The sequence below is a fragment of the Rutilus rutilus genome (assembly GCF_951802725.1).
Source record: "Rutilus rutilus genome assembly, chromosome: 6".
Lineage (NCBI taxonomy): Eukaryota > Metazoa > Chordata > Actinopteri > Cypriniformes > Leuciscidae > Rutilus > Rutilus rutilus.
In genome coordinates this window covers 26572721-26586436 of record NC_140214.1, presented here as the reverse complement: position 1 = coordinate 26586436, position 13716 = coordinate 26572721, and the positions used below count along the sequence as shown (strand labels likewise).

Sequence of the window (13716 nt, the reverse complement as noted above, 5' to 3'; positions counted from 1 at the left end):
TTAACAGGCTTACAAGATGTGACAGTGCTTATGTGTTTCTTGCAGGTTTCTAGAGAAAGAAATCACGGGAAAATGAACATCTGCCTGTCTGAGAGAGGCAAGCGCTAGCAGCTGTCATAACAACGGATGTGGACGCTCTAACCAATGATGGCAGGAGAAACTATTAGATAATACCGAAGTGTGCAAAGCGAGTGAGCAAATGATTTAAAAAAAACAGTAAAGACAGAACTAACTTCACAAAAGTAACAAAAACACAAAATAAAAATGCCAAATCAGGTCAAACAATGGAAACCCAGACAAAATAAATGCTCTATTTTAAAAAGTTCCTAAAACCTTAGGCTGAAGTTTTGCTGAGTTTCGGCAGTTTCTTTAAGGGCATTTAAACAAGGGCAGTGACAAGCTTCGCCATACACTGTCAGAATAATTTGTTGCAAATATTGTACCTTTGTTGTACAACAGATTGTCACTGGGGCAGTATTCTAAAAAGTACATCTTTGTACATTCTCTAGGCCTAAAAGGTGCATATTAGTACTTTAGACTAGGAATATGTGCCATTAAGGTGGCAGACTTAAGGTACTACTATGAACGCTTTAGGAGTAAGTAAGGTACAAAAGTGTAAAACTTTTAAATTTCAGTTACTGTGCGCGTGAATAACAATTACAGTTCTACTCCAGTTTTGTGATCTTTCAAGTAGACTTAAGTTCAAACAACTGTTCTAACAGCGTTGGAGCTGAACTCTGCAGGAAAGTGAACTGAACTCCTCCAGGAGCAGGTTTTGCAGCCCAATTTCCTAGAGAATCTGCAACCGTAATTAATATTTTCGATGCTAAACTTTCAAGCAGTACCAGTCGAATGAGTTTAAGCTACTGTCCTACCTCATACTCCTGGGAAAAGCGGAGGGCATCATTGGCCTTGAGTCGCTCGATGTGGTCCGCCAACTCGCAGACAGATATGGGAGGATGTTCTCTCATTCCTAAAATAGAAAGTAAGACAACAAGAAGTGATGAGCACATCCCAGAGTATCACACCTGATGCATCGTACCGTTACGGCAGGAAGCGAGTCTGTCAGTTTTGAGTTGAGGAGGACACGATATAAAGAGATTCTTCTTGCACCTTGATGTGACGATCCCTCTGCGAGATTTGTGGTGACATATGTTGTGTCCTCTTACGTCTATACGCCAAACACACTTTGGATTTGTTATCTGGGGGGTCAGCTTGCTGCCAAAAACCATTTCCCTGCCACTGCCAGTGCTTGTGAACATATCAAGGCTACATGCTCAGCTGGATCTGAGGAAATGCTCAGCCTGCGTGATGTTCGATGAGGAAAGGAAGGAGGCTTGTAATAGAGAGGATCTATCATTGGGATTCCAATGGTTGAGGATGAATGAGCAAGACAGGGATGCTTAATGGGACATGGTTGGGTATGATTCCCCATTATGAGTTCATTATGCCCACAGTGAGCACAGTAATGTCTGGACGAGCCCCCTGTCAGCTACTTCATGCAACCGTTACTGCGAGACAGTGGGCGGCAGGATCAAGGGCCACTCTCTTAATCAACCGCACTGATACGATGCCAAAAAAAACCCTGATATGCAGTATCCTCTGATCTGGCAGAATGCAGACACATCTTGCATTTCTTTGCTAGAATATGTCAGTCATGTGTTACAACATACTGTGTATGTAAATCCTCAGCAGGAGTACATGCTAATTTAGAGTGTCAATGGTATAAGCTGGGAACTGCTTAGTAGTAGATAAAGGAAGATGTCCAAATACCTTGAGGGATCACTATATACATGTGACAAAGTAATGTTAAAAGTAATGTTAAAACAGTGAAAATAAGCAACAACTCTACCATATTTTTGCTGGATATTGTATCCTGAATATTCGGTATTCAGATATCCTATTCATTTGACATACTGTTTTTTTGTGTACTTTGTAGCAGGAAAGTACATGTATACATATAACAAAAATGGAGTGTGCAATTTACATACATACATAATTTCAACTGTTTTCTAGCACACAAATGAGATACAAAGTATTCTTTATATTTAGAGGCTAATGTTGCAATAAGCTGCACCATGAGCACATTAAGTGAATTCAACACTTGTTAAACAGCAAGTTAATTAGGCAGCGAAGAGCTACAACCCAGCATGCAAAGCAGGGAAAGGACGATTACAAGATGTCTGGAATTGAAATGAATGTCCAAGGTCGTTAAAGTGAAAATGTAACTAGAAACTTGTGGATAGGAGACTGGGCATCTTACTGCTGCATATAAGACAACGACAGGAAATTAAATGTGATAATATGGGCATTTGTGTGCTGTACATAACATACAAGTGAATAACTCCTGGATTTAATGCAGGTACAACACAAGCAATTCCTGCCTCAGATATGGGTGTTTCTTCAACTAAGGCACTCGAAAACACTTTTTCACATCATTCATTTGCCCACTAACAATGTCCAACAGTTGGTTTTTTTTTTCTCTGAAACATTATAAACTTTCCACCACAGTATAATTTATACCACATCTCAGGTAAATTATTATCTGCTTAAACAGCATTTTGGAAAACAAATGGCTAACTCCTTTGTCTAGCCTTTTATAATTAGCATGCTATACATCCTAAACACACAATTAAATCATGTTTTCACACAGAAATATTCTATTCTTAAGTACGATTTATTACCTTATACTTTTTCATTCATTTCAATACAAATGTTGATAATATTAGCCAAATTGTTGGTTGTAATGAAAATGACGCCATAAGTGAGGGATAGATGTAAAATGTGTAAATATTTATATTAATTACTTTGTCAATAAATATTAAAATGGTTTGTTTACTTAACCTAGTTTTAAAATTAAAATATTTTTTATGATGGATGTTCATATTTTAAGAAGTCTGAGTTAATACAATAGTATCTTTATATAAGACATATATAAGAAGTAGCCCAAAAAAATGAAGGCATAAATAAGTTTCAAAGAATTTATAAAAATTATAATAACAACATACCCTGATGACAAAGTACCTGTAACTAAAGTAAAACCCCTATATTAATATACAGTCACATTTGTACTCATAAACAACACAAAACCAACTCAATCCTGTGTTTCAAAATTGAATCAAACGTTGAAATGTGAAGTGTGCTTGTCACCACTCTGCTGCCATATGAAAACCGCTGGCTGTGGCAGTGGGGATTCACGGTAAGAGAGCTGTATGGCTGTTTTGCCTGCGGTAATTATGCACTCTTCAGGACTGAAAGGGTCTGTAATAACCTGGCTCGACTGCCACCACTCAGCTATTAGAGGAGAGAGAGGCAGGCCTGACATTTTCTCTTAGCGTCACAGATCTGCCTCTCATTCACCTTGGGAATGGAAAGCAGGAAGGCTAATTAACAAAGAGGGGTTGAAAGAGAGCAAGAGGCCTTCAGGTGAATTGAGTCCATATAAGACACTCCAAGGAGATGGGACAGTGAGTGGAGAAACGGCAATAAACTGCTGAATTCAGAGCCACCAAAAGACAAATAGTACCTTAAATGCAATATGAAGCAGAGCGCTTCATTATGCTTTCCAACAGCTTCTGCTTATTCAGTATACTCACACTGAACAAAGTCATAAAACAGTACATCTGTTTTCACACAAAGATGTTAAACACACAAAAAAAACCTTACAATATTTTAAAATGTAGCTACTGTATAATATAGAGCTGCATGATTATACTTTTTTTTGCTCAAGGAACATCGATTCTGAACAGACAACTAAACAAAATGACATGTGATTTACTAAAGGTTCTGACAAAATGTTAATTACTGCAGTCTATTTAAAAATACATATTTAATTAATTTGAAGTATTATTATTCTTTTTTTTAAATCGGTTTGAATAAATGATTCAATGGCTCACTTGTTTCCTTATAGGATGACTCAGCATTTTTGAAGGAATCTCTTGAATTAATGATTCAATGACAAAAAAATAAATAGCAGTCACTTATCGCCACCTACTGGTGTAACAATGTAATTAATACAATATTTATTTGAAGCATCAAGTTACTTTCAAAAGATGATTTACTCTATTTTGATACCATAGACATCAATGTTTATAATTCTTGTAACAGAAAAAATTGAATACTGTGTGCTTGAAAAGACTGCTTGTAAAGCTGTTTCATACCCATATATAACAACTGCTCTCTCTGGGTCAGCGGCAGCGTCAACACAGACCTGTATGTTAGCTGTATTTGTCAAAGGTTTAATAGACATAGCAGAATCGCTGTCATTTAGGAATAAGACCGCGAGGGGATTTGAATCGAGGTTGCGATCTTTTAGCAATTAATCGTGCAGCCCTAATATATAATATAAAATAGCTTATAAAAAAAGCTTTTATCTGTCTTTCAGTTGCAGTGTTATGACTGAAAGCGCCTCCTCTCTCATGTGCTGTCGTTACAGGTGTGGTGGGGGGGGGGGCCGTGAAGATTTGAAGATATGCACAGCAGTGACAGATCGTTCTGATTACAAAGACACACTGTCAGTTCAGTCAGCGTGCGCTTACACATCCTGTTTATGCTTTATGACACATTCGGTGGCGTGCACCGAGAAAATAATATCAGGATTACTGAACAAGATACAGATGATATAGTGCAATGGATGATGTGGATGTATTGTGTATGTAAAGAAAAGGAAGATTGAATTTGTGCATTGTGCATATGGTGATAGGCTTAAATATCACACACACTGAGTCATAGGAAAAGTGTGCACGTGCATATGGAGGAGAACACATGGGGCTCTGGCAGACTGGTAGTGTGTGTCTACAGTACATATGGTGTACGATGCGTTACCTGGTGTCTGGTAATTGAGTCTCCTCATTTCTACAGGATCAGACGAGTTGGCCAGAAGACAATCCTTCACACCACTAGAGTGATCATCTTTAGGTAGGGGGGATGCCCTCTTCCTGTAAGAACAAAATGGAGTCAGCATGAGTATGGCTATTGATTCATTCAGGCCATGACACCCTCACCAACAGAGGATGGCCTGCGGATTCAAAAGATTCCGAAAACAAGATCAAATAAATAGTTTTGAGGGATGGGACAGTGAAATGTGGACATTAGCATCTCCACAATAAAAGAACATCAATTAAACACCCTTGTAGAGTAACATTTTGTGCCCGGTGCTGACAACTCAACACATGATTTGCAACTTGCTAGTCTAGAAATTGGACAAAACATTTAGTCAATTGTATTATACAACAATGTTAAAAGGTTTGGTGCCAGAATAAAAAAAAAAGAAAAAAAAAAAGAATACTTTTATACAGCAAGAATGCTTTAAAGTGATCACAAGTGACAGTAAAAAAATCGTATAATTTTACAAAAGATTTCTATTTCAAACTTTCTTTTTGAACTTTGTTCATCAAAGAATATAGAAAACAACATCACGGTTTCCACAAAATTTATTTCTATTATTATTTTACATTTCTAGCTGTTTTCACCATTGATGATAATCAGAAATTTTTCTTGGGTATCAAATCAGATAATATCTGAAGGATTTCTGAAGGATCATGTGACACTGAAGACTGGAGTAATGGTGCTGAAAATGCAGCTTATAAATTACATTTTAAAATATTTTAAAATATATGGTGAAGAATAATTTTTATATACATTTTATATACATATACATTTTTAATATGTTATATTACATTTTTACTGTATATTTTACCAAATAAATGCCCTGGTGAGCATAAGAGACTTCTCTTACCAACCCACAACTTTTTAAATAATACTGTTACTGTACATTACACTAAATTAGTATACTATCTTAAATTATAATATAATATAATTATAGGAGTTTTAGGAGTACACTAGCATATAGATGACCTCAAAGCTAATAGAGGTCGATTACAAGTCGCAAAACTCCAAATTTGTTTTCACAAGGTTTTTAAGACAACATATTAATCAGTCTAAAAAGCACGAGCCTCATTTCCTATTAAAGCTTTGTTGCTTTTAGAGCACATTAGGATTTCCCTTAGGGATGTGAAGGGGTCACGGTGATCCGAAATAAAAGCCAAATAGCGTGTTTGTTCAGCGCCTCGCTCGATTCTGTTAGCAAGCTCACTAAATATTCAGGGTGCTACGCTTTTGTTTGTGGGGAAAACAAGGCGACTAGGTAATTAGCACATCAGCTGGATGGCACAACACCGGTAATTACGCCACTGTAGCACCTGCACTCCCGAGCGCACTCTTCCAGCAAGTAAAGCTGTCGCGCGCGCGCACACACACGGAGACGCAGAACATCTGTCAGTGGAAACCCATCCTCAGACACATGGACACAAATCCCCAACCAAAATGGAAGTATGCACGGGAAATTTCACATCTCACTGCACTCAATTTGTAAGGTTCTGAGCACAGTTTTCTAGCTTTAATAAAGCCTGAATAGCTCAAATGAGGCTGACACCAGAGAGGCGGGCTGCACTGAAGGGTCTTCAGCATATGCCACTTAACAGAGCCGGGCGTATAGCATCGCTAATCACTAGAGCGCTGGACAAGTAGCCCCTCACCTTCATTGTACATACAGTAAGTCTCAGCACGCTTCAATTATTCAGTTTGGAGTTAATACATATACGGTACATCAGAGGCTAAAAGGATCCATTTGTACTGGGTTCAGCATGAAACGCAAAGATACAAATAACAGAAAATGGCCATTTTGCTCTGGGAGAGAGCATATATATGCGTCAGAGATATATTTTGTACATTAGCGGGTAAGAGGGAAAGAAAAGAAACAACAGTTCGGTGGAGGGAAATGTCAGCTTTGAAGACGAGAACATTTCTATTTCGGCAGCCGCCGGGCTGGCATTTCCTTAACAATGGGCCATTCAGGGCTCAGGTGAGACAGCAGAAAGGCTGACTGCACACGCTCAGTCTGAGTGACCTTCAGGAGGAGGTGAAGGATCAACACGAACAGCACGGCAAAAAAAAGAAAAGGAAAAAAATAAAACGTCCCCAAAAATAAAACATCACGATCACAACAGCAAAACATGCACCACTGAAACGACGGAAACCCAATGGACTGGAACTTTTCAAGGGCAGCAGGGTGTGAGGGTGAACTACGGTCAATCTTTATTCAAAAAGGCAATTACAGCCAACATCCTGTTTTGGATGAACTGAACTGATAGTCATTCAAAACAACATGATAATGAACAGTAACATGTGCGGCCACACCTGTAGACCCTGCAGCCTGTGAAGAGTGAGACAGATGACACTTCTGAAATGAAAACCATGACAGAAAGACACCTGGCCATAATCTGAAGGTACCTACCTCTCCTGTTTGCTGCGTTTGTATGGAGTGGAGGAAGGAAGAGACATTTGATTAGTTGCTGTCAGACACCTAGAGACCCAAGTGAGCTGTGCGGCTAACCTTGCGTTTCAAAAACGTCTTTCAGAAATTAGACTGTGTTTGAAGATGGTGATTTAAAAAGATTTTTTTAATTTGATTTGAATAAGTACTTATATGGAATGACTGACTGGCACAGCCTCAGCCTTTGCTTCAGCTTAGGTAACTAGGTAATATCTCTTCTGCCCCCATTCAGGGGTATAATACAAAGAAAGTGTAGAAGACAATGTCAAAAAAGGTATTTTTCATCTTGTTTATATGCCATAGACTGCCTCAATTTATTTACAAACACATACTCATATATCGGTACCATATCGATTATCGGCCAATATTAAACTTTTTAAAATGGTTTATTATTGTGTTGAAAACCTTGTATTTTTCATCTTGTTTATCTAACGCAAGTATTATCCACTGCTTCGGTTTATATACAAACACATAATCATGGGGATTAATAATATATCGGTACCATATAAGTTATCAGCCGATATTAGAGTTTTTTTCTCTTGTGCTGAAAACCTTGTGTTTTTCCATCTTGCTCATATATTATCCACTGCTTCAATTTATAAACAAACACATAATCATAAGGAGGCAAAATATATCGGTACCATATCAGTTATTGAACGATATTATAGAATTATTTTTATTTAATCCTTTAGTTTTACATTTAGATGACCTTTGTTGTCATCTAAAGCTCAAACTAATAATTTAAAAACACCATTAAATGTGATCTTTCATAAATCTCAAAATAGATATCCATTTGTAATAATGTACATTATAGCTTTGTGATGTTTAAATGTGCTAATTTGAAGCATTTAAAACAATTGATTTTAGTTTTTAGTTTTATTTTTGATTTATTTAGACAAAATATTGTAGAATTTTAATATGTTATCGACCACAACATGAAATGATCTGCTTATTGGTATCAGTCAAAATATCAATATAGTGCATCCCTACATTAAATGTTAATTTTCAGCAAAGAATCAAAAAGGCTAATCTCATTTGTGATCAGATTTTGCATTAGGGCATCCGGCGGTATGTCCGCCTGTTAGCAACAAACAATACAGCCACTGACAATATCGCTGTCAGTGTGAACAAACACAAGAGAGAGAAAGTTAAGGCCAGCAGTGAAATAGACCAGTTATCATTCCTGAAGCATAAGAATAGCAGAGCTACTCGCTGGACTATCTGGCTCACAGCGGTGGCAGTGCAAGATGACAGCTTTTAGAATAGCATCAGCAGGTTGTGGCGACACAGACACATAACCGCTCACCTGCTGAAACCGAAAGCTGACGCTGCCATTTCACCGCTGCATCTTCGCTCGTGAATGGCCTCTATTTAAGTCACTGCAAAGCTAAAAGAGTCCTGCGCCACCAGGGGGGCTGAAATGGTGGATTTGTGTCGAACGCGGAGAAAATCAGAGCAAAACAAACGCAAGGTCTGCTCTGAAGTAAGGGATTTTACTAAGACGGGCTTGAGGGAGTATAAGTCAGTACTGTATAAGCGTTATGAATGGGACCACCGGGTCATGCCGCGAGCTACATGTCTGCCTTATTCGGCTGAGTCAAGATGTCATTATGAATAATGTCCTCCTTTTGTTCTCTCTGTGGGAAAGCTAGCTAAAATTAGCCACATCTTGTTCCGTGTACAAAGCAGCCCTGAATTCAGAGTCACGCCGACGATGATGTGCAGGGGTGTATTTCATCTAAAATCAGACTTTCTCAGAGGCTGATACTTTGAGAGAGTTGCTCTCAGAGATACCGAAAAAAGAAAGAAAAAAGGGTGGGCTCTCATAACCCCATCAACAACAGTGAAAACTAGGGCTGTTAATTGATCAAATATAGAAATAATTATATGGAATGGTGAATATTAAATCTAATTAATCACAACTAATTGAGAAACACTTCAAATGAAGCTAATTCAAACACATTACATTCAAACAGAAATTGAAATATGGGATCTATCTTATCAGGAGGAACGATTATAAAGGTGCGGTCGCATTTACCGTCGTTCAGTGAATGTTCACAGGCCAAATCCAGTGAACAGTGAACCTCAGAAAGGAGTGATGGGAAACCTCTTCCTCACCTCTTGAAGAGCAGGATAGCGATAACTATGATGATGATGAGCACCACGGCGAGCACGGGGCCCATGACCCAAAGCATCTCAGGCGGCTCCATACTGCGCTGCATATGGTTTTCATCCTTCACCATGATGAGGTCCGAGTATGGGCTGGCTGAGAAGGTCCGCTACAGAGAGAGAGAGAGAGAGAGAGAGAGAGAAAGTGTGTGTGAGTCCACAGCAACAAGATACACAAGAGTTATGGCTGACCTGGAGCAAATGAGAACTTGTTTGGATGTGATGCTTCATTTGATGTATTTAAGTACTTTAAGCTAAAGTATCTGTCTTTGTCATGACATTTTGAAGATGTCTTAGCTGTGCTAAGAACTTAAAAAACGCTTCCTGTTGTATTTATTTTGACAAAGATATGATATTATATTAGTTTATTTTTTATGTCGAAGTCTCCTATGGTGAAGGCTGCATTTATTTGATCAGAAATACAATAAAAAGAACAACATTATGAAATATTATAACAATTTAACATGACAGCTTCCTTTTTTGAATAGAGTTTAAAAAGTAATTTATTCCTGTGTTGTCAAAGCTGAATTTTCAGGCTTTCATGAATAGAAAGTTTAAAAGAACAGCATTTATTTGAATTAGAAATATTTTGTAACATTATAAATGTCTTTACTGTCACTTTTGACAAATTCAATGCATCCTTGCTGAATTAAAGTATTAATTTCCTCAAAACACTTTTAAACGATATCGCATATTATAATTACTTTTCATTTCTGGAAATCCGAATTTTGAATTTCCCTCCTATTTTCTAGGAATGTATGTTGACTGTTTGACTGATTCTTTAACTTGAATTACTAAAATGGGAAAAGCAATTTTAAAACAGTAAAGTAGCATTAAAATAATCACTGTCAATCGATTTAAAAAAAAAAATTAAATAACACATTTTTCTGTAATTAATCGTGATAATTCACACCTAACATTAAAGTTTGTTGCAATAATTTTACATTTAATTTCCAAATTAGTATAGTAACAAAAAGACAGTAGCCTATATTTTATATATTTGTTTTTCAAAGAAGGCCAGAGTTATCAATACTGCTACAAATGTCTCTATGAAATAGATTTTTTTCTCAATTTTAGCCAGTAATTATAGGCATTCAGTATTACAGTATAATTAAAAACTATCAACTTGAACATTTATTAAATTTAAAGTTGGTATATTTTTTAAAGCCTAAGTGAATTTAAAACAATCTTCACATAAATCCATTATAATAAATGTCAGTTACCTGTGCCTTCAATCAGGGATACATTTGTTTCCATTGGCCAAGTCAGACCAGTTCAGATTTTTACTTTCCCAGTCAAAATGCACAAAAAGTTTTCATTGTTTTTGACTCATGTAACCTTGTAAACCTTGTTGCTTTATGATTTTCAGGTAGGATATATATAGAAATTGATAATTGTTAAAAGTTATCAACCACTTCATGATCTTCACTGCATAAATTAAAAATTACATTTATTTTAAGTCAGTCAAGAGCAGTGTGTGATTTTCTCTATTTCTTTTGTTCTTAGACCACCTTAATGACAAACAGCAGCAGGTTTATTAGGCTGCTGTCACTTTAAGACATGCCGCACTCTACGTTCATTTAAGACTTTGCGTAATTTTTGTGTTTTTGTCCGTTCATGCGGTGTCTGAAGAGGCTTTCTGTGCGCACGAGTAGTGTGTTTCACTGTGTGACAGCAGATTCACAGATTTCTCTTTCGTGTCTTATCGCACTTGAATGGTTTAAAAGAATTTGCATGAATAAGAGCGTGATCATATATTGTAACGCCAGCCAAAGGATGGCGGGAAAAAAGCGGATGCAGCGTTAATTGCGTAAAATATTTTTAACCTGTTAAACTGAGAAAATTAAATCGCACGTGTTAACGTGTTGACAGCACTAATTAAAATAAAAAAAGGGAAACTAAAATAACCTACAACAGGCCCTGCACATGCATATAGCACATCTTCACATCTGTCTCCATGTCAGACCAGGTTCCCTTAACAAGACTCCTCTTAACCCCTGCCATACACACATTCACCTTTGATTAGCATAAGTCACACCTCTGAGTATATGTGAACATGTAGAGGAAGATACGCACAAGAAAAGAGGAATTTGTGTGAGAAGAACATGGAGAGAGGACCTGTGCACCCCCTCCCCCCCTCCCTCTCTCTCTCTCTCGCTCTTTCTCTCTCCCTCTCTGTGGCTTTGATAAATGGAAGCTGAGGAGAGGAATCATATCCTCTTCATTAGTGCTCAAACCATGGTGATAGTGAGCTTGCTGGAGGGAGGGAGGGAGTGACAGGAAGAAAAAAGAGCCAGTGTGAGGGGACATAAATGAGACATCTCCCTGCTGTGCCCTCTTCCATGCACGCGCCATGGGACAGGCTCGAATTTTGCCTCACAAACCGCCAAGAAACAATTGGGGAAAAAAAAACCCCATGAAGAGAATGAACGAAAGAAATGAAGGTGAGGAAAAATGGGCCTGCCACTTTCACTCTCTTATTCTGTGTTGGGAGAGGCCATCCACATGGACACCATTTCCCTGAAGGCCAAAACCCCCGTCGCCTTCCTCTCTTTCTCTATCTCTCTTCCTTCCGCTTCATCCTGTCACACAGAGCGGGGCACCATAATCCGGATCACTTCCTCAGCTCAGCTTGACTCATTTAAAAGCGCACAGATATTAATTGAAGAGATAAGCGGGATATTAGCTGGAGGAGAGTCATGAAGTCGTCGTGTTATCGCACTGCTCATATGACAACCTCACTGTTAACGTGATGCTTTATGTGAGCGCAGGCGGTTATGTGAGTGCAATGTACTAGAAATACACATTTCACTGCATAATTGTAACGTTTCTTTAGCAAAGACCTGGAAAAAACATTGGCTTATTGGATTAAGGCCCCGATACGTTTCAAGCAATGAACTGGTGTGATGTCTAATTGAAGTTGTAAATCTAATTGAAAGAGACACGGAAACGATTTTTTTTTATTTTTAACGTTTAATACTGTAAAGCTGCTTGCTTTGAAACAATCTAGTGTACGAAGTGACATGACTTTACTGGAGTGCTGAATTGCAGAGCTCATGCAAACATCCACATCGCTAGGATCAGATGCTTTCTTAACTACCGTTTTCTCACCGCTGTCATTTTTCTTCTGTTTATTTTGTTATTGAAAGGAAAGTGCACAGCACATATTAACATATTCATCTAAACAGCACTCTCAGCAGAGTGGATGGCGTCAGTATGTTCGCTAACAGTAAACCGCTGCTCACTTATTTCAAACCCAAAGTGAAGAACAAAAAAGAACTTTGCCGTGAGTATATCAGGGCCTTTAAGCTCAAGCTAGTTGTTGGAACCAGTTTCTTCCAGTTTAAAAGTTGCTTTAACCGATTTGATCTACCGGGTTAACATGTTTGTCCACTGGTAATCTAGCTGATCAACCCATCTACACAAACTCAGACCAGCTGGAAACCATATAAAAATACCACCTATTGTATACAGTCATGTGGCGCAGGATTTTGGACCAATGAGAGTTCTCTGTGGGCAGGGCTACACAGAGAAACAATGCAAATACAGAGACCAAAAAAACACCAATTACACAAGTACCATTATTTAGATTAATATGGAAGACATTTCATTGCTTGTTATAACATCTCAGCCGGTTAGGACACAGTGTAAAGCTTTACCAGGTTAAAAAATATCATTTTCACCCTATCAGGGCAAATCTCACTAAAATGCTTCATAAATGTCTAGGTCATATTTCATCCCAAAAATAATAATAATAATAATTAAACTAAATAAATCTAAATCTAAATAAATAAAAATAAATCACAGAAAGCAAAGGCACTTTCTCTATAAACTAGAAACAAGTATTCTGTGATATAAACTTCTATATTCTGGTTTTATCTCAAAGCTCTGCATTGCCGGACTGTGAATATTGTTGGTTCCATAATGATCAATTGCTTTTGATTTTCTTCATTTGCAAGTCCCTTTGGATAAAAGCTTCTGCAGAATGATGAAATATAAATGTTAAATGTACAATTAGCCACATTACTGGACTACATTAATGAGAATGACACTCTTCACATTACAGTAATGAGAATTTGAACATAAATGCCAATCTTAACAGTCCTAAAAATAGGCCTCTTTTTCGTATAATAAAATATGAGCCAGACATTTCTTTGTGAGAATCACCCATCAAGCAATGCGTTTTCTGACGCTGTGGAGGTGAATGAAACGAC

General features: G+C 37.6%; 1 protein-coding gene across 11 annotated transcripts in view; it reads right to left on the bottom strand.

Annotated features, from left to right (window-relative positions):
* The window catches only part of ptprfb (protein tyrosine phosphatase receptor type Fb), a 192252-nt gene that overhangs the window by 18309 nt on the left and 160227 nt on the right, over window positions 1-13716 (bottom strand). For 6 of the 11 annotated variants that reach the window (XM_084412138.1, XM_084412146.1, XM_084412142.1 and 3 more), the window contains 3 exons: window positions 9452-9612; window positions 4825-4937; window positions 876-973 (listed from right to left, as the gene is read on the bottom strand). In XM_084412138.1, coding sequence (XP_084268264.1) covers window positions 876-973; window positions 4825-4937; window positions 9452-9612 — 372 coding nt within the window. Of the gene's footprint in view, window positions 1-875; window positions 974-4824; window positions 4938-7294; window positions 7307-9451; window positions 9613-13716 lie in introns of all 11 variants that reach the window. The other 5 variants (XM_084412143.1, XM_084412145.1, XM_084412139.1 and 2 more) reach the window with 1 other exon arrangement.